At 34.4% G+C, this 21,164-nt stretch overlaps 5 protein-coding genes across 12 annotated transcripts in view; 4 read left to right on the top strand and 1 right to left on the bottom strand.

The window, feature by feature from the left end:
* LOC134822560 (uncharacterized) overlaps positions 1-12,525 on the bottom strand; it is a 67,428-nt gene extending 54,903 nt beyond the window's left edge. For both annotated transcript variants that reach the window (XM_063833671.1, XM_063833672.1), the window contains exon 1: positions 12,506-12,525. The gene's annotated coding sequence lies outside the window, so the exon portion shown is untranslated. The remainder of the gene's footprint in view (positions 1-12,505) is intronic.
* LOC134822571 (uncharacterized) lies at positions 342-4,456 on the top strand. 4 transcript variants are annotated; one of them, XM_063833694.1, is made up of 4 exons: positions 342-789; positions 3,367-3,402; positions 3,517-3,552; positions 3,735-4,456. In XM_063833694.1, exons 1-4 carry the CDS (start codon positions 363-365, stop codon positions 4,187-4,189), a joined length of 954 nt encoding a protein of 317 aa, XP_063689764.1. In that variant the 5' UTR covers positions 342-362; the 3' UTR covers positions 4,190-4,456. The 4 variants fall into 4 exon arrangements, with proteins under 4 accessions (XP_063689764.1, XP_063689766.1, XP_063689765.1 ...); XM_063833696.1 differs by lacking the exon at positions 3,517-3,552; XM_063833695.1 differs by lacking the exon at positions 3,367-3,402.
* On the top strand, positions 4,688-7,125 carry LOC134822562 (uncharacterized). 3 transcript variants are annotated; one of them, XM_063833677.1, is made up of 6 exons: positions 4,688-4,865; positions 5,052-5,814; positions 6,063-6,098; positions 6,212-6,247; positions 6,434-6,565; positions 6,788-7,125. In XM_063833677.1, exons 1-6 carry the CDS (start codon positions 4,695-4,697, stop codon positions 6,886-6,888), a joined length of 1,239 nt encoding a protein of 412 aa, XP_063689747.1. In that variant the 5' UTR covers positions 4,688-4,694; the 3' UTR covers positions 6,889-7,125. The 3 variants fall into 3 exon arrangements, with proteins under 3 accessions (XP_063689747.1, XP_063689748.1, XP_063689746.1); XM_063833678.1 differs by having other exon boundaries at positions 6,434-6,529; XM_063833676.1 differs by having other exon boundaries at positions 6,434-7,125.
* LOC134822569 (uncharacterized) lies at positions 7,388-15,885 on the top strand. The gene is made up of 5 exons (XM_063833689.1): positions 7,388-7,558; positions 13,722-14,484; positions 14,733-14,768; positions 14,882-14,917; positions 15,104-15,885. The coding sequence occupies exons 1-5, from the start codon at positions 7,388-7,390 to the stop codon at positions 15,556-15,558; spliced, it is 1,461 nt and encodes a 486-aa protein (XP_063689759.1). The 3' UTR covers positions 15,559-15,885.
* A 170-nt stretch (positions 15,886-16,055) lies between these two features.
* On the top strand, positions 16,056-18,338 carry LOC134822567 (uncharacterized). Of its 2 annotated transcripts, XM_063833687.1 has the most exons (4): positions 16,056-16,233; positions 16,413-17,175; positions 17,430-17,465; positions 17,639-18,338. In XM_063833687.1, the coding sequence occupies exons 1-4, from the start codon at positions 16,063-16,065 to the stop codon at positions 18,088-18,090; spliced, it is 1,422 nt and encodes a 473-aa protein (XP_063689757.1). In that variant the 5' UTR covers positions 16,056-16,062; the 3' UTR covers positions 18,091-18,338. The 2 variants fall into 2 exon arrangements, with proteins under 2 accessions (XP_063689757.1, XP_063689758.1); XM_063833688.1 differs by lacking the exon at positions 17,430-17,465.
* The last annotated feature ends 2,826 nt before the right edge of the window (positions 18,339-21,164 follow it).

The following is a 21,164-nucleotide window of genomic DNA, read 5'->3' on the forward strand; positions in this document are numbered from 1 at the left end:
TTTAAGTTTAACATTTTCTATTTCAGTCTTCACTAGAGATGGACGACTTTAGTGTTGAAGCAGTATATTGTTTTGTGGATGCTATGTACTCTGGTGAATCTGAGATGCTGGAGAGAGTAAACTTTGAGGACGTTAACAAGATGGCCCACGTTTTTGGTGTGGGGTGGTTTACAAAGAAATGTTTAAAGTTCTTCAAAACAAATGTTCTTAACTTTGAAAATAATTCTTATGAGGAGATTCTGTTTGCCTGCGAGATTGCCAGTCGTGCATACTACAACTTGAAACAAGGCAAGTTTGTTGGTATATTTGTCAGAAATATGACATCCAGGAACATAGGAAAAAGGGTATTTCTACGGAAATACATGTCTGACTTTGCTGAGCTGTCAAAACGGCAGATCAACATGTCAGTTCAGATAGCCGGAAAAGAATTAAACATTCTGTTTGATTGTTTAGTGAGTTATCTCACGTTTGTGTTAAAGTACACAGGATTTGATGAGAACTCTCTGTATTTACTCGAACAAGTAGATATGAGACTATATCAGCAAAGATATCCGGACCAGTTTGTTGAAGTAGTGGACCTGATTACTGAACTGTCGGAAGGATCTGAGAGTGGTAAAGTGAAAGAGTTGGTAGAAAAGGTGGTCAAGTTGAGGAGTGAAGGTGTAGCTGGTGGTTCTGATGAGGTGCTAGAAGACAGTCAATGTAGAGGAGATTCAGAAGAAAGTGATGATGAAGATGTACAGGAGGGTTGTAGACACGTTGCTATTCAAACTGATGAGGTTAAAACAGGTAAATGGAATGTTTGAATTGGAAGGGTGAACACTGAACTTACCTGTTATTTAGTTTGAATTTCATAGGTTTGTAATATGTGTGCTAATTTTGCTTTTAAGTAGAGTAAACTTAGCAAATCTAATTATTATTATTATCAAACTTTACACAAATCCAAAGTAGTTACTAAGAACATCCTAAAGACCTGATAAGTCTACTTAAAAGACTTGTAGAACTGAAAACTTACTATAAATACAAAAAATGGAACTTAAAACTGAACTTATCAAAATCAAAAATTATGCAAAAAATTGAACTTAAAACTGAAATTATCGAACTAATCAAATTTAAAATAAATTTCTCCACAATTGGCGGTTCGAGGCTAAATACCTTAAGTCTGTCAAGTCGTCACTATTATTCAAATTAATATTTCTTTTATTCAAATCGTCGAAAATAGTTTTAAAAATATTACATTGATGTCTACCAATCCTTCCCCTCATATTTGACATACTATCAACAGCAAAATTTAGAGCTAGTTGTGGTGGTGAGTTGCAGTCGCTACGAAGAATGTGCCCAAACATTTTCCAGCGGGATTTATGAACTCTCTCTGAAAGTGGAGTTACATTGCAACGAGCATACAAGTCCTTGTTGCTGATGATGCGGGGATAGGTCATGTTGATGATACGTCTTAGATGTTTGCGTTGACACACATCAACTTTATTGATAATGTTCTGTGGAGCTGCCCAGCTGTTACAGTTGTACAATAAAACAGGGGTAACAAATGCTTCATACAGCTTGATTTTTACAGGAAGAGAAATGCGGGATTTCTCTGCCCATACCTTGCTGTATTTCTCAAAGGCAACGTAAGCAAGGATGCATCGGCGAGAGATATCAGCCTTACTGCAGAGCTTGGATCCAAGAGAAATGGTGTTGCGCCAGGGCTCTCTGTTCTTCACGGGTTCACCCTTGGCGTCTACCTTGTCCTTATCTGCAATGTAGAAGTGGACATGTTCTGTTTTGTCCTCGTTCACAAACAGGTTCCATTCTTCAAGGATCTCCTTACATATGGGCAGCATTTCTTTAAGAGTTTCCTCATCCTCGTCTGCAAAATCGCCATCGTCGGCGTATTCCCATTCAATAGGCATGAGGGTCTCGGGGTTGAACGGTGGGTTAGGCCGAATGGTAATCACTACTGCACGGAAGTGGTACAAAGCTCCAGCAAAGTACAGTGTGAAGAATGCACCAGATGCAGCATCACCTTGAAACGAACCCTCGGATGTTTCAAACTCTAAGGAAATGGTGTTGTTGATTTTTATCCTCAGTTTGGTGTTGGAGAGCAAGTATCTCGCCAAACGAATGTCATCCTCACAACAACCAGCATCAGCCAAAAGTTCCAGGATAACTGATATCTTGATGGTAGCGAAGGCCGAGCTCATGTCGATTCCCATCTTGTGGAACTCCCATCTCTTCTCTTTAACAACAGAAATCAGAATACGTTGAGTCCAGACAATATTGGCACAACTATGACCAGCCTTGTATGCATTTTGCCATGGTCCTGTGTACTCTGCAATTTGTCTTTGAATTCTGTGTAGAGTAATCAAGGAGAGCAGTTTCCTAGTTCCATTCAAAAGGCAAAGAGGTCTGAGGCTCTTTAGAGGTCCTTTTGGTTTCCCTGGCTTCTGAAGAGGGGTTAGAAACCCTTCCGTAAAAGAGGGTACATGCTAATGTACTTCAAATGATCGATTAATGAGACATGCATATTGCTGGAAGAATACAGGTGGTGCGTACTTCAGCAGCTCGTTAGGAATCTCATCAGGACCTACTGCTTTCCCATTTTTCAACTTTGAAGCAGCATATTGGACTTCTAAGGAAGTTATAGGAGTATTCAGAGGACGTGGGGGTCCAGTGAAAGGTACCAAAGGAGGGTCTGAGCTGGTGTAGTGATTTTTAAACCACTCTCTAATGATACTTGCTTTCTCATCGTCACTTGCAACTAGCTGATTTTCAGAGTTGAAGACAGATATTGGCTCTGACTCTTTGTTGGCAGCAAGAGCTCTGGTAGCCTCGAACATCCTCTTCGTGTCATCTGCAGCGTTGATGGTGTCAGCTAGTTGGTTGGCTAGAGCTGTCTCTAGCACTTTAAGACGTTTATTGATATCGTTCTTGAGTTTATTGATACGTTTTCTCAATACTGTCCTGTCTCTAACTGAATTGTCGTTCAGTTCTTGTAAAAGTTTGTGTCTCTCGTCAGACATATTACATACATGCTGATCTGATGAATGATGATGTCTTTGGGTTTTCTTCTTGACACCCACAGTGTTAGAGGCTGAAGACTTGATAGTTTTAAACAGCTGTTCGAATCCTGTCTTAGTGTCAGCGGAAGGTGGAAGACTGTCAATTTGCTGAGTGACAGTTTGCTGGTACTGATCTTGTAGTTCCTTGTTACAAACCAGCGATGTCGTGTTGCAAATCTAATATAAATATTAAAATAATTTACAGGTTGTATACAGCCTTTAATTGATACATTGTTTGTTTAGTTTGAGTACACTTGTTCAGATTAATGTCCCTGCTAATCATAGTTAATAACTAATTTATTTTCAGGTCAGATTGCTGTACAAACTGATGAGGTTAAAACAGGTTAATAGAATCTTTACATTGGAGCGGAGGGTAAACGTAACTGTTGCTTAGTTTGAATGTACATCTGTTCATAATTTTTCAGCTAATTATAATTGATATCTTATCTATTTTCAGATTGCATTGCCATAGAAACTGATGAGATTAAAACAGGTAAATAGAATGCTATTATTATCAGTTGGTACCTACTAGCACTAATTAACATACACATTTTAAACTTCACTCAAATTTGATGTCTCTAGTTAGTTATATATTACTAATTTCTGAATTAACCATTAATTGTCAGTTACACGTTGTGTCACTTAATTTGATCATTGTAACTAATTTATTTGCAGGTTGGATACAGCCTGTAAGTCGCACATTGTACCCCCTGTTACCAGACGAACCAGTACAGGTCATAACAACAGATAATGAGTTACAGGAATATATTGATGTGTGGTATACTCTACATGTAGAGGGTAGTACTGATGAGATGTGGATTAGTATGAGATGTGAGAATGAAGACACCAATCAGTGGAGTTATCAGATTAGGGGGTGTACTGTAGAAAGTTGGAATACACAGTTCCTAAACAGTGTTCCACCTGACAAAGTAAGACACTGGATTATAACTAAAACTTGTACCCACCTAAAGGTGGTGTGTAACAATGTGACAGTACTCAGCTTTAACTTTGCTACTGACTACTCACCAGGTAATGAGACTAGTCACCAGATTTGGTTGAAAAACTGCAGTAATTTGAATTTCTATAGCTGTTACAAGATGACTAATATTATTTTAAGAACTGTAAGTTAATGTAATAAAATCTGAACAACCTTATAAACTGATCGGTAATATTTCATAATTTTGTTACGATTTAAAGTATGTACTCAGACTACTTACGTATTGTATACTTACATATTATGTTATATTATGTGTACTTATACAGTTAGTTTATTTAAAGTCTGTTTTAATTAATTTAGGTTTAAATAGAATTTCCTTATTTCTAATTAATAAATTCTGAGACCTCATCGTCTAGTTTACCGAAAATGAGTGAACTTTGATTTTTGGAGGAGTTTTGGAGGAAACTGTAATCTCAAAATGTAGAGATGCTTTACACTTCTGGTATTTTTTGTATCATATCCATTATATTTTTATTTGACTCTGAGGTTAGTAAGGGCTACAGCGAATAATTGAACTCATATTTCTAGTAGCTGAGTTGTATACATCACAAGTCACAATATGCCATCAGCCAATTTCAACAAACACAGATTGTATGTGACAAGATAATCAGTCTTAACCTAGACTAACAATCCTAGTGATGATCCCCAAAGTAAGAGTTCCTGCCAACTTTGGTAGAGAATTGATAAACTCCCCAGTACATGGTAACCTGGTGCTGAATCTTAGAGATGGATCAGTGTTGAAAGTAAACTCGGTCATAATGTCCCTCAACAGTCCAGTTATTAGAAACATGACCACCAACCTATGTCAGGTACTGAGAGAAAATATAATTTAGATTTTGATAAGTTAAAGTTATAAAATTTAAGTTGTTAGTGAGTGTTATTTAAACGTATAATATAACTTTTGTGTCATATTTCCATTACTCGTATTTTCAATTTTTATGACGTTTTAACTCGTCAAAATCAAATTTATTTAAGTTTAACATTTTCTATTTCAGTCTTCACTAGAGATGGACGACTTTAGTGTTGAAGCAGTACATTGTTTTGTGGATGCTATGTACTCTGGTGAATCTGAGATGCTGGAGAGAGTAAACTTTGAGGACGTTAACAAGATGGCCCACGTTTTTGGTGTGGGGTGGTTTACAAAGAAATGTTTAAAGTTCTTTAAAACAGATGTCTTGAACTTTGAAAATAATTCATATGAGGTGATTCTGTTTGCCTGTGAGATTGCCAGTCGTGCAAACTTCAACTTGAAACAGAGCAAGTTTGTGGGGCTATTTGTCAGAAACATGAATTCCAGGAACATAGGAAAAAGGGTATTTCTACGGAAATACATGTCCGACTTAGCTGGCCTGTCAAAACGTCAGATCAACATGGCAATTCAGATAGCTGGTAGAGAATTGAACATTCTGTTCGATTGTTTAATCAGTTATCTCACGTTTGGGTTGAAGTACACAGGATTTGATGAGAACTCTTTGTATTTACTCGAACAAGTAGATATGAGTCTATTTCAGCAAAGATATCCGGACCAGTTTGTTGAAGTAGTAGACCTGATGACTGAACTGTCGGGAGGATCTGAGAGTGGTAAAGTAAAAGAGGTGGTAGAAAAGGTGGTCAAGTTGAGGAGTGAAGGTGTAGCTGGTGGTTCTGATGAGTTGCTAGAAGACAGTCAATGTAGTGATGATTCAGAAGATAGTGATGACGAAGATGTACAGGAGGGTTGTAGACACGTTGCTATTCAAACTGATGAGGTTAAAACAGGTAAATGGAGTGTTTGAATTGGAAGGGTGAACACTGAACTTGCCTATTATTTAGTTTTAATTTCATATGTTTGTAATATGTCTGCTAATTTTGCTTTTTAAATAGAGCAAACTTAGCAGATCTAATATAAATATTAGAATAATTTACAGGTTGTATACATGTTGACACATTTTTTGTTTAGTTAGAGTACACTAATTGTTCAGATAAATGGGCCTGCTAATCATAGCTAATAACTATTTTATTTTCAGGTCAGATTGCTGTACAAACTGATGAGGTTACACCAGGTAAATAGAATGTTTTCATTGGGAGCAGAGGGTAAACGTAACTGTTACTTAGTTTGAATACATCTGTTCATAATTTTTCATTTAATTATAATTGATATTTAATCTATTTGCAGATTGCATTGCCATAGAAACTGATGAGATTAAAACAGGTAAATACATATAATGTTATCATTATCAGTTGGTTGTTGGTACCTACTAATTAACATACACATTTTACTCTTCACTCAAATTTTATGTCTCTAGTTAGCAATATTACTAATTTCTGAATAAACCATTTAATTGTCAGTTACACGTCGTGTCACTTTATTTGTTCATTATAACTAATTTATTTGCAGGTTGGATACAGCCTGTACATCTCAGATCCTACCCCCTGTTACCAGACGAACCAGTACAGTTCATAACAACAGATAATGAGTTACAGAAACATATTGGTGTGTATTATACTCTACCTGTAGAGGGTAGTACTGGTGAGAAGTGGTTTAATATGAGATGTGAGAATGAAGACACCAGTCAGTGGGGTTATTATATTAATGGGTGTACTGTATGTAGTTACAATACACAGTTCTTAGACAGTGTTCCACCTGATAAAGTAAAACACTGGATTATAACTAAAACTTGCACCCACCTAAAGGTTGTGTGTAACAATGTGACAGTACTCAGCTTTAACTTTGCTACTGACTACTCACCAGGTAAAGAGACTAGTCACCAGATTTGGTTGAGCAGATGCAGTAATTTGAGATTCTATAGCTGTTACAAGATGACTAATATTCTTTTAAGAACTGTAAGTTAATGTACTACAATCTGAACAATAACCTACCTTATAAACTGATCGGGAATATTTCATAATTTTGTCACGATTTAATGTATGTACTTAGACTACTTACGTAATGTTTATTAACGTATATCATATGTATAGTTATTCAGTTAGTTTATTTAAAGTCTATTTTAATTAAGTTCAGGTTTAAGTAGAATTTCTTTTTTCTAATTAATAAATTCTGAATACTCATTTTAAGACATTTTTTAAAGTCTTCTTTTTAAGTGACAGTTACTAAAAAGTTTACTGTTCATATTTTTGCCATGATTTACACTTCTGGTATTTAATTTGTTGTATCCATTATATTTTTATTTGTCTCTGGGGTTAGTATGGGCTACAGCGAATAATTGAACTCATATTTCTAGTAGCTGAGTTGTATACATCACAAATCACAATAGGCCATCAGCCAATTTCAACAAACACAGATTGTTTGTGACGAGATAATCAGTCTTAACCTATACTAACAATCCTAGTGATGATCCCGCCAGTAAGAGTTCCTGCCAACTTTGGTAGAGAATTGATCAACTCCCCAGTACATGGTAACCTGGTGTTGAATCTGAGAGATGGATCAGTGTTGAAAGTAAACTCGGTCATAATGTCCCTCAACAGTCCAGTTATTAGAAACATGACCACCAACCTATGTCAGGTACTGAGAGAAAATATAATTTAGATTTTGATAAGTTAAAGTTATAAAATTTAAGTTGTTAGTGAGTGTTATTTAAACGTATAATATAACTTTTGTGTCATATTTCCATTACTCGTATTTTCAATTTTTATGACGTTTTAACTCGTCAAAATCAAATTTATTTAAGTTTAACATTTTCTATTTCAGTCTTCACTAGAGATGGACGACTTTAGTGTTGAAGCAGTACATTGTTTTGTGGATGCTATGTACTCTGGTGAATCTGAGATGCTGGAGAGAGTAAACTTTGAGGACGTTAACAAGATGGCCCACGTTTTTGGTGTGGGGTGGTTTAGAAAGAGATGTTTAAAGTTCTTTAAAACACATGTCTTGAACTTTGAAAACAATTCTTATGAGGAAATTTTGTTTGCCTGTGAGATTGCCAGTCGTGCAAACTTCAACTTGAAACAGAGCAAGTTTGTGGGGTTATTTGTCAGAAATATGACATCCAGAAACATTGGCAAAAGGGTATTTCTACGGAAATACATGTCCAACTTTGCTGAGCTGTCAAAACGTCAGATAGACATGTCAATTCAGATAGCTGGTAGAGAATTAAACATTCTGTTTGATTGTTTAATCAGTTATCTCACGTTTGGGTTGAAGTACACAGGATTTGATGAAAATTCTCTGTATTTACTCGAACAAGTAGATATGAGACTATTTCAGCAAAGATATCCGGACCAGTTTGTTGAAGTAGTAGACCTGATGACTGAACTGTCGGGAGGATCTGAGAGTGGTAAAGTAAAAGAGGTGGTAGAAAAGGTGGTCAAGTTGAGGAGTGAAGGTGTAGCTGGTGGATCTGATGAGGTGCTAGAAGACAGTCAGTGTAGTGGAGATTCTGAAGATAGTGATGATGAAGATGTACAGGAGGGTTGTAGACACGTTGCTATTCAAACTGATGAGGTTAAAACAGGTAAATGGAATGTTTGAATTGGAAGGGTGAACACTGAACTTACATCTGTTCATAATTTTTCAGCTAATTATAATTGATATCTAATCTCTTTGCAGATTGCATTGCCATAAAAACTGATGAGATTAAAACTTACTTACTTTTACTATTTTAATCTTCACTCAAATTTTATGTCTCTTATTAGTGATATTACTATTTTCTGAATTAACCATTAATTGTCAGTTACACGTCGTGTCACTTTATTTGTTTGTTTATAACTAATTTATTTGCAGATTGGATACAGCCTGTGATTCGCACAGACTACCCCCTGTTACCAGACGAACCAGTACAGTTCATAACAACAGATAATGAGTTACAGAAAGAGATTGGTGTGCGTTATACTCTACCTGGAGAGGGGAGGACTGATATGAAGTGGTTTACTATGAGTTGTGAGAATATAGACACCAGTCAGTTGAGTTATATTATTGAGGGGTGTACTGTACCTAGTTACAATACACAGTACTTAGACAGTGTTCCACCTGACAAAGTAAAACACTGGATTATAACTAAAACTTGTACCCACCTAAAGGTTGTGTGTAACAATGTGACAGTTCTTAATTTTAACTTTGCTACTGACTACTCACCAGGTAATGAGACTAGTCACCAGATTTGGTTGAGAAGATGCAGTAATTTGAGATTCAGGAGCTTTTTCAAGATTACTACTATTCTTTTAAGAATTACTGTAAGTTAATACTACTACAATCTGAACAATAACCTACCTTATGAACTGATCGGTAATATTTCATAATATTGTTATGATTTAATGTATGTACTTAGACTACTTACGTATTGTATACTTACGTATGTCATAATATGTGTACTTATACAGTTAGTTTATTTAAAGTCTGTTTTATTTAAGTTCAGGTTTAAATAAAATTTCCTTATTTCTAATTAATAAATTCTGAGACCTCATCCTCTAGTTTACCAAAAATGAGTGAACTTTGATTTTTGGGGGAGTTTTGGAGGAAAATGTAATCTTAAAATGTAGTACCATAATTTTCATTTACGTTGTCAACCAATAATTAATATATTTATGAACTTAATCAGTTGTACTGCGAGGATATTTACATCTTCCCACACTCATGATTGTCAATTATTTTGGCCCATATTGTTAAATTTTCTGTATCAAAATATCAATATCACTAGATTTATAATATCGAATTTATAACAAACTAAACTTCAGCAGATCAAGCTGCTCTGCTTTTTATTTCTTCAAGTTATAATTTTAACTGAGAGTCCAAGATTTATTGTGCTATTTAATTTTAGGAAGGAATTAATAGGCTCCCAGTACAAATGAACTTCTCAGTAAAAATCTTTATTAGCTTAATGTTTTACAATTAATATTACGGTTGGAAGAGACCCTTCCTTTTTAGTTATGATTTATAATTTTAAGACATTTTTCTCGAGTCTTCTTTTTAAGTGACAGTTACAAAATAAGTTTACTGCTCTTATTTTTGCTGTCCCATGCTTTACACTACTTATATTTTTTGTATCCATTATATTTTTATTTGTCTCTGGGGTTAGTATGGGCTACAGCGAATAATTAAACTCATATTTCTAGTAGCTGAGTTGTATACATCACAAGTCACAATATGCCATCAGCCAATTTCAACAAACACAGATTGTATGTGACAAGATAATCAATCTTAACCTAGACTAACAATCCTAGTGATGATCCCGACAGTAAAAGTTCCTGCCAACTTTGGTAGAGAATTGATAAACTCCCCAGTACATGGTAACCTGGTGCTAAATCTGAAAGATGGATCAGTGTTGAGGGTAAACTCGGTCATAATGTCCCTCAACAGTCCGGTTATTGGAAATATGACCACTAATCTTTGTCAGGTACTGAGAGAAAATATAATGTATATTTTGATATATTACAATTATACAATGTAAGTTGTTAAACAAAGTGAGTGTTATTTAAAGATATAATATAACTTGTGTTTCATATTTCCATTACTCATATTTTCATGACGTTTTAACTCGTAAAAATCAAATTTGTTTAAGTTTAACATTTTCTATTTCAGTCTTCCCTGGAGATGGATGACTTTAGTGTTGAAGCAGTACATTGTTTTGTGGATGCTATGTACTCTGGTGAATCTGAGATGCTGGATAGAGTAAACTTTGAGGACGTTAACAAGATGGCCCACGTTTTTGGTGTGGAATGGTTTAGAAAGAAATGTTTAAAGTTCTTTAAAACACATGTCTTGAACTTTGAAAACAATTCTTATGATGAGATTTTGTTTGCCTGCGAGATTGCCAGCCGTGCATACTACAACTTGAAACAGAGCAAGTTTGTTGGTCTATTTGTCAGAAACATGACATCCAGGATTGTAGGAAAAAGTGTATTTCTACGGAAATACATGTCTGACTTTGCTGAGCTGTCAAAACGTCAGATCAACATGTCAATTCAGATAGCTGGTAGAGAATTGAACATTCTGTTCGATTGTTTAATCAGTTATCTCACGTTTGGGTTGAAGTACACAGGATTTGATGAGAACTCTCTGTATTTACTCGAACAAGTAGATATGAGACTATTTCAACAAAGATATCCGGACCAGTTTGTTGAAGTAGTGGACCTGATAACTGAACTGTCGGAAGGATCTGAGGGTGGTCAAGTGAAAGAGTTGGTAGAAAAGGTGGTTAAGTTGAGGAGTGAAGGTGGTGGTTCTGATGAGGTGCTAGAAGACAGTCAATGTAGTGGAGTCTATTCTGAAGATAGTGATGATGAAGATGTACAGGAGGGCTGTAACCACGTTGCTATTCAAACTGATGAGGTTAAAACAGGTAAATGGAGTGTTTGAATTGGAAGGGTGAACACTGAACTTACCTATTATTTAGTTTTAATTTCATGTGTTTGTAATATGTCTGCTAATTTTGCTTTTTAAAAATAGAGCAAACTTAGCAGATCTAATATAAATATTATAATAATTTACAGGTTGTATACAGCCTTTAATTGACACATTGTTTGTTTAGGTTGAGTACACTTGTTCAGATAAATGTCCCTGCTAATCATAGTTAATAACTAATTTATTTTCAGGTCAGATTGGTATACAAACTGATGAGGTTAAACCAAGTAAATAGAATGTAATTATTATCAGTTGGTTCCTACTGATCAACATACACATTTTAATCTTCACTCAAATTTTATTTCTCTACCATTTGGTTATATCATTACTAATTTTTTGAGTTATTCATTTAATTTTCAGTTACACGTTGTGTTACTTAATTTGTTCATTGTATCTAATTTATTTGCAGGATGGATACAGCCTGTATGTACTACATTCTCCCCCCTGTTACCAGACGAACCAGTACAGTTCATAACAACAGATAATGAGTTACAGAAATATATTGATGTGTATTATACTCTACCTGTAGAGGGTAGTACTGACGAGAGGTGGTTTGAGATGATATGTGAGAATAAAGACACCAGTCAGTGGAGTTATTATATTAAGGGGTGTACTGTACTTAGTTACAATACACAGTACTTAGACAGTGTTCCTCCTGACAAAGTAAAACACTGGATTATAACTAAAACTTGTACCCACCTAAAGGTTGTGTGTAACAATGTGACAGTACTCAGCTTTAACTTTGCTACTGACTACTCACCAGGTAAACAGACAAGTCACCAGGTTTGGTTGAGAAGGTGCAGTAATTTGAGATTTAGGAGCTTTTTCAAGATGACTAATATTCTTTTAAGAACTGTAAGTTAATTTACTACAATCTGAACAATAACCTATCTTATAAACTGATCGGTAATATTTCAAAATGTTGTATGATTTAATGTATGTACTTAGACTGACTTACGTATTGTATACTTATGTATGTTATATGTGTACTTATACACTATACAGTTAGTTTATCAAGAGTTTAAATTCCCAAATAGTCAGACTGAGCAGGTTGAGCTGTAGTAAAACACAGTACTGAGGTGTTAAAACATTTTCATTACTATCTTCAGTAACATCCTCAAATTATTTGTTATTTAGTAGTGTTGAAAGTATTAAAACAGTTAGTTTATTTAAAGTCTGTTTTAATTAAGTTCAGGTTTAAATACAATTTCCTTATTTCTAATTAATAAATTCTTGATTTTTGGGGGAGTTTTGAGGCAAATGTAATCTTAAAATGTAGTACACCATAATTTTCATTTACGTTGTCAACCAATAATTAATATATTTATGAATTTAATCAGTTGTACTGCGAGGATATTTACATCTTCCCACACTCATGATTGTCAATTATTTTGGCCCATATTGTTAAATTTTCTGTATCAAAATATCAATATCACTAGATTTATAATATTGAATTTATAACAAACTAAACTTCTGCAGATCAAGTTGTTCTGCGTTGTATTTCTTCAAGTTATAATTTTAACCGTAAGTCCAAGATTTATTGTGCTATTTAATTTTAGGAAGGAATAAATAGGCTCCCAGTACAAATAAACTTCTCAGTAAAAATCTTTATTACGGAGCTTAATGTTTTAAAATTAATATTATGGTTGGAAGAGATGAGTTCCTTTTTAGTTATGATTTATAATTTTAAGAGATTTTTCTCGAGTCTTCTTTTTAAGTGACAGTTACAAAATAAGTTTACTGTTCATATTTTTGCTGTCCCATGCTTTATAACACTACTTGTATTTTTTGTATCCATTATATTTTTATTTGTCTCTGGGGTTAGTAAGGGCTACAGCGAATAATTGAACTCATATTTCTAGTAGCTGAGTTGTATACATCACAAGTCACAATATGCCATCAGCCAATTTCAACAAACACAGATTGTATGTGACAAGATAATCAGTCTTAACCTAGACTAACAATCCTAGTGATGATCCCGACAGTAAGAGTTCCTGCCAACTTTGGTAGAGAATTGATAAACTCCCCAGTACATGGTAACCTGGTGTTGAATCTGAGAGATGGATCAGTGTTGAAAGTAAACTCGGTCATAATGTCCCTCAACAGTCCAGTTATTAGAAACATGACCACCAACCTATGTCAGGTACTGAGAGAAAATATAATTTAGATTTTGATAAGTTAAAGTTATAAAATTTAAGTTGTTAGTGAGTGTTATTTAAACGTATAATATAACTTTTGTGTCATATTTCCATTACTCGTATTTTCAATTTTTATGACGTTTTAACTCGTCAAAATCAAATTTATTTAAGTTTAACATTTTCTATTTCAGTCTTCACTAGAGATGGACGACTTTAGTGTTGAAGCAGTACATTGTTTTGTGGATGCTATGTACTCTGGTGAATCTGAGATGATGGATAGAGTAAACTTTGAGGACGTTAACAAGATGGCCCACGTTTTTGGTGTGGGGTGGTTTACAAAGAAATGTTTAAAGTTCTTTAAAACAGATGTCTTGAACTTTGAAAATAATTCATATGAGGTGATTCTGTTTGCCTGTGAGATTGCCAGTCGTGCAAACTTCAACTTGAAACAGAGCAAGTTTGTGGGGCTATTTGTCAGAAACATGAATTCCAGGAACATAGGAAAAAGGGTATTTCTACGGAAATACATGTCCGACTTAGCTGGCCTGTCAAAACGTCAGATCAACATGGCAATTCAGATAGCTGGTAGAGAATTGAACATTCTGTTCGATTGTTTAATCAGTTATCTCACGTTTGGGTTGAAGTACACAGGATTTGATGAGAACTCTTTGTATTTACTCGAACAAGTAGATATGAGTCTATTTCAGCAAAGATATCCGGACCAGTTTGTTGAAGTAGTGGACCTGATTACTGAACTGTCGGGAAGATCTGAGAGTGGTCGAGTGAAAGAGTTGGTAGAAAAGGTAGTCAAGTTGAGGAGTGAAGGTGTAGCTGGTGGTTCTGATGAGTTGCTAGAAGACAGTCAATGTAGTGATGATTCAGAAGATAGTGATGACGAAGATGTACAGGAGGGTTGTAGACACGTTGCTATTCAAACTGATGAGGTTAAAACAGGTAAATGGAGTGTTTGAATTGGAAGGGTGAACACTGAACTTGCCTATTATTTAGTTTTAATTTCATATGTTTGTAATATGTCTGCTAATTTTGCTTTTTAAATAGAGCAAACTTAGCAGATCTAATATAAATATTAAAATAATTTACAGGTTGTATACATGTTGACACATTTTTTGTTTAGTTAGAGTACACTAATTGTTCAGATAAATGGGCCTGCTAATCATAGCTAATAACTATTTTATTTTCAGGTCAGATTGCTGTACAAACTGATGAGGTTACACCAGGTAAATAGAATGTTTTCATTGGGAGCAGAGGGTAAACGTAACTGTTACTTAGTTTGAATACATCTGTTCATAATTTTTCATTTAATTATAATTGATATTTAATCTATTTGCAGATTGCATTGCCATAGAAACTGATGAGATTAAAACAGGTAAATACATATAATGTTATCATTATCAGTTGGTTGTTGGTACCTACTAATTAACATACACATTTTACTCTTCACTCAAATTTTATGTCTCTAGTTAGCAATATTACTAATTTCTGAATAAACCATTTAATTGTCAGTTACACGTCGTGTCACTTTATTTGTTCATTATAACTAATTTATTTGCAGGTTGGATACAGCCTGTACATCTCAGATCCTACCCCCTGTTACCAGACGAACCAGTACAGTTCATAACAACAGATAATGAGTTACAGAAACATATTGGTGTGTATTATACTCTACCTGTAGAGGGTAGTACTGATGAGAAGTGGTTTAATATGAGATGTGAGAATGAAGACACCAGTCAGTGGGGTTATTATATTAATGGGTGTACTGTATGTAGTTACAATACACAGTTCTTAGACAGTGTTCCACCTGATAAAGTAAAACACTGGATTATAACTAAAACTTGCACCCACCTAAAGGTTGTGTGTAACAATGTGACAGTACTCAGCTTTAACTTTGCTACTGACTACTCACCAGGTGGTGAGACTAGTCACCAGATTTGGTTGAGAAGATGCAGTAATTTGAGATTCTATAGCTGTTACAAGATGACTAATATTCTTTTAAGAACTGTAAGTTAATGTACTACAATCTGAACAATAACCTACCTTATAAACTGATCGGGAATATTTCATAATTTTGTCACGATTTAATGTATGTACTTAGACTACTTACGTAATGTTTACTAACGTATATCATATGTATAGTTATTCAGTTAGTTTATTTAAAGTCTATTTTAATTAAGTTCAGGTTTAAGTAGAATTTCTTTTTTCTAATTAATAAATTCTGAATACTCATTTTAAGACATTTTTTAAAGTCTTCTTTTTAAGTGACAGTTACTAAAAAGTTTACTGTTCATATTTTTGCTGTTCCATGATTTACACTTCTGGTATTTAATTTGTTGTATCCATTATATTTTTATTTGTCTCTGGGGTTAGTATGGGCTACAGCGAATAATTGAACTCATATTTCTAGTAGCTGAGTTGTATACATCACAAATCACAATAGGCCATCAGCCAATTTCAACAAACACAGATTGTTTGTGACGAGATAATCAGTCTTAACCTAGACCAACAATCCTAGTTATGATCCCGCCAGTAAGAGTTCCTGCCAACTTTGGTAGAGAATTGATCAACTCCCCAGTACATGGTAACCTGGTGCTGAATCTGAGAGATGGATCTGTGTTGAGGGTAAACTCGATCATAATGTCCCTCAACAGTCCAGTTATTGGAAATATGACCACCAATCTTTGTCAGGTACTAAGATAAAATATAATGCAGATTTTGATAAGTTACAGTTATAAAATTTAAGTTGTTAAAAAAAGTAAGCGTTATTTTAAATTATAATATAACTTGTGTTTCATATTTCCATTACTCGTATTTTCATGACGTTTTAACTCGTCAAATTTATTTAAGTTTAACATTTTCTATTTCAGTCTTCAATAGAGATGGACGACTTTAGTGTTGAAGCAGTACATTGTTTTGTTGATGCTATGTACTGTGGTGAATCTGAGATGCTGGAGAGAGTAAACTTTGAGGACGTTAACAAGATGGCCCACGTTTTTGGTGTGGGGTGGTTTAGAAAGAAATGTTTAAAGTTCTTTAAAACACATGTCTTGAACTTTGAAAACAATTCTTATGAGGAGATTTTGTTTGCCTGCGAGATTGCCAGTCGTGCAAACTTCAACTTGAAACAGAGCAAGTTTGTGGGGCTATTTGTCAGAAACATGAATTCCAGGAACATAGGAAAAAGGGTATTCCTACGGAAATACATGTCCGACTTAGCTGGCCTGTCAAAACGTCAGATCAACATGGCAATTCAGATAGCTGGTAGAGAATTGAACATTCTGTTCGATTGTTTAATCAGTTATCTCACGTTTGGGTTGAAGTACACAGGATTTGATGAGAACTCTCTGTATTTACTCGAACAAGTAGATATGAGTCTATTTCAGCAAAGATATCCGGACCAGTTTGTTGAAGTAGTAGACCTGATTACTGAACTGTCGGGAGGATCTGAGAGTGGTAAAGTGAAAGAGTTGTTAGAAAAGGTGGTCAAGTTGAGGAGTGAAGGTGTAGCTGGTGGTTCTAATGAGGTGCTAGAAGACAGTCAATGTAGTGAAGGTTCTGAAGATAGTAATGATGAAGATGTACAGGAGGGTTGTAGACACGTTGCTATTCAAACTGATGAGGTTAACTCAGGTAAATGGATTGTTTGAATTGGAAGGGTGAACACTGAACTTGCCTATTATTTAGTTTTAATTTCATATGTTTGTAATATGTCTGCTAATTTTTCTTTTAAATAGAGCAAACTAAGCAGATCTAATATAAATATTACCTATAATAAATTACAGGTTGTATACAGCCTTTAATTGACACATTGTTTGTTTAGTTTGAGTACACTTGTTCAGATAAATGTCCCTTCTCATCATAGTTAATAACTTATTTATTTTCAGGTCAGATTGCCAGACAAACTGATGAGATTAAAACAGGTAAACAGAATGTTATTATTATCATATTTTGGTACCTACTAATTAACATACACATTTTACTCTTCACCCAAATTTTATGTCTCTACCAGTTGGTTATATATATTAACCATTTAATTGTCAGTTACATGTCGTGTCATTTTGTTTATAATTCATTTTCATTAATTTATTTGCAGGTTGGATACAGCCTGTGATTGGCACATTGTATCCCCTGTTACCAGACGAACCAGTACAGTTCATAACAACAGATAATGAGAAACAGGAATATATTGGTGTGGGTTATACTGTACCTGTAGAGGGTAGTACTGATAGGAGGTGGTTTAATATGAGATGTGAGAATATAAATACCAGTCAGTGGAATTATCTTATTGGGGGGTGTACTGTATATAAATACAATACACAGTACTTAAACAGTGTTCCACCTGATAAAGTAAAACACTGGATTATAACTAAAACTTGTACCCACCTAAAGGTGGTGTGTAACAATGTGACAGTTCTCAATTTTAACTTTGCTACTGACTACTCACCAGGTAATGAGACTAGTCACCAGGTTTGGTTGAATAAGTGTACAGATGTAGATTTTATCCCATATTATCAAAATCTCCTTTTCTTGAAACCGGTTGGTTAAACCCTCGATAGCACTCTCTTTATGTTTTATAATTATTTGTACGGCTTTTGGTATAAATTTACACTTTTTACGTATACTTATTGTGTATTATGTTGAGACAAGTTCTCCTCGAGTGATTTTACACAAAAAACTATTTAAATTCATATTGCTTTTGATATAAGCTTCATTTTTGTCGTATTTTAACTTAGACAACATAATATCATCAGCCTAATGTTGACTGTTTTATTGTAAGTAGATATCAGCTATGAATCCACCCTAATGTTGACTGTTTTATTGTAAGTAGTTATCAGCTATGAATCCACCCTAATGTTGACTGTTTTATTGTAAGTAGATATCAGCTATGAATCCACCCTAATGTTGACTGTTTTATTGTAAGTAGATATCAGCTATGAATCCACCCTAATGTTGACTGTTTTATTGTAAGTAGTTATCAGCTATGAATCCACCCTAATGTTGACTGTTTTATTGTAAGTAGTTATCAGCTATGAATCCACCCTAAAGTTGACTGTTTTATTGTAAGTAGATATCAGCTATTAATCCACCCTAAAGTTGACTGTTTTATTGTAAGTAGATATCAGCTATGAATCCACCCTAATGTTGACTGTTTTATTGTAAGGGCAATTCTACCGTGACGGACACCACGATTTTGCTGTTTTTTAAAGTTCAAACGAATGTTGTACTCGAGATGTTGTTTATTTATCAGCTCCAACTGTTTATTAGTCCACATTTGACCTTTCTACAGGTTGTGTGAAAATTTCAGACCCCTACCATTATTACTTTCTGAGATAGCACCCCTGTGACGGACGTGACGTAAATAATAAATATGACACTTTTTTTGGGTGTCTACTCAGATGGTACCCAAATTTATCTCAAAAAGTTATCTATTGTATCTAATTTGGAATTACAATGATAGAAGAAGGTTTAGGGATTTCTGAGATGCCATTTTCTTAGAGATTGCTCAATTTTTGTTTGCGTGGCGCCATTTTCAAATTGTGACAGACGTGACTGTGACGGACACACGTTTTTTTTCAATTTTTCCAAATCTTCCACTTGACACTTTTATCTTGTTCAGTGACATCTACTCTGTATTCATGCCAATTTTTAGGCCTCAAATACCCCCAAGAGGTCTGCAACAGCCAAAATCGTCCATTTTGGGCATACGCTAGGGTATCAGTCTAGGGGCATCAATTATTTCTCTACTTGAACAAATTTATAGCTCTGGTAAAACATTCATCACTGTTCAACGCATCATACTGTTGAGACCATCTCCTAAAAGTTTCATTACTTTAGTCATTTAAAATGTGGAAGATATTGAATTTTTATTTCAAAAATATGCGAAAATAGGGTTAAGTCCATTTTTTGTGCCTTTTACCTCTGAAAAAGTTGTAAGCAAATAAAATGGCAAAAAATCAGTAAATTAAATTATTGAATTGCATATGATGTTATTTGATAGTCTAGTCAACATAGTCAACACAATCCAACCTTATTTGACTTCTATTTGTCTTGGTTTTAGTCAAAATAATGGAAATGTGGATAAAAATGGCTAAAAGTGAGCCGTATGCCCATATATGGGCATATACAAAATTATACATAACTCGGTCATTTTCTGTCCAATTTTTGATTTGACGACATAGTTTTGTTGAGGACGGCCTCAGCTTTAAGAAAAATGCCTTTAAAGTCTGTTTAAAGATTTTTGGAGCATTTTCAAAAAAATGTGACGGACGCGACAAGTTGGGACCCCCCTTACAAAATTTTTTTCTTAAAAGATACAAGCCTGATAATTTCTACGGTACTCCCTTACCTTCAGAAGAGATAGGTTACAGTGGTTTTTTGAATATAAATAGCACTATGTGGCTCTGAAAAAACTTTTTTGCTTAATTTTGTGACGGACGTGACACCATCTTTGTGGAAATTTTTTAGAAAAAGTATTTGAGTAACGGTTTTGAAACTTTACATAGCTCTCATTCTTATGCATATGCCTAAGTGTATGGAATTTCATAGAGAAATATTGCTGCATACTTAAACTATGGAACTTTGAAAATTTGAACGATTTTTTTCATTTCCGAGTAGTGTTCCTTTGAATGAGAAAAATCAAAAATTAACGCAATATGAAACAAAAAACTTTTGTTGACTTGTAAGGTTACGAGTCTAATGAACATATTTTAACCAAAATTAGGTGCCTATCTTAACATTTTTCATTTTCACCAAGTGGAACCTTACCGTGGAATTGCCCGTAAGTAGATATCATCTATGAATCCACCCTAAAGTTGACTGTTTTATTATGAGTAGATATCAGGTATGAATCCACCCTAATGTTGACTGTTTTATTCTAACTACATATGTCAGCTATGAATCCACCCTAAAGTTGACTGTTTTATTATGAGTAGATATCAGCTATGAATCCACCCTAATGTTGACTGTTTTATTCTAACTACATATGTCAGCTATGAATCCACCCTAAAGTTGACTGTTTTATTATGAGTAGATATCAGCTATGAATCCACCCTAAAGTTGACTGTTTTATTATGAGTAGATATCAGGTATGAATCCACCCTAATGTTGACTGTTTTATTCTAACTACATAATCAGCTATGAATCCACGCTAAAGTTGACTGTTTTATTGTAAGTAGATATCAGCTATGAATCCACCCTAAAGTTTACTGTTTTATTGTAAGTAGATATCAGCTATGAATCCACCCTAATGTTGACTGTTTTATTGTAAGTAGATATCAGCTATGAATCCACCCTAAAGTTGACTGTTTTATTGTAAGTAGATATCAGCTATGAATCCACCCTAAAGTTGACTGTTTTATTATGAGTAGATATCAGGTATGAATCCACCCTAATGTTGACTGTTTTATTCTAACTACATATCAGCTATGGATCCACCCTAAAGTTGACTGTTTTATTATAAGTAGATATCAGCTATGAATCCACCCTAAAGTTGACTGTTTTATTATGAGTAGATATCAGCTATGAATCCACCCTAATGTTGACAGTTTTATTCTAACTACATAATATCAGCTATGAATCCACCCTAAAGTTGACTGTTTTATTATAAGTAGATATCAGCT

Source organism: Bolinopsis microptera, chromosome 11, assembly GCF_026151205.1.
Source record: "Bolinopsis microptera isolate Bmic1 chromosome 11, MBARI_Bmic_1.0, whole genome shotgun sequence".
NCBI lineage: Eukaryota > Metazoa > Ctenophora > Tentaculata > Lobata > Bolinopsidae > Bolinopsis > Bolinopsis microptera.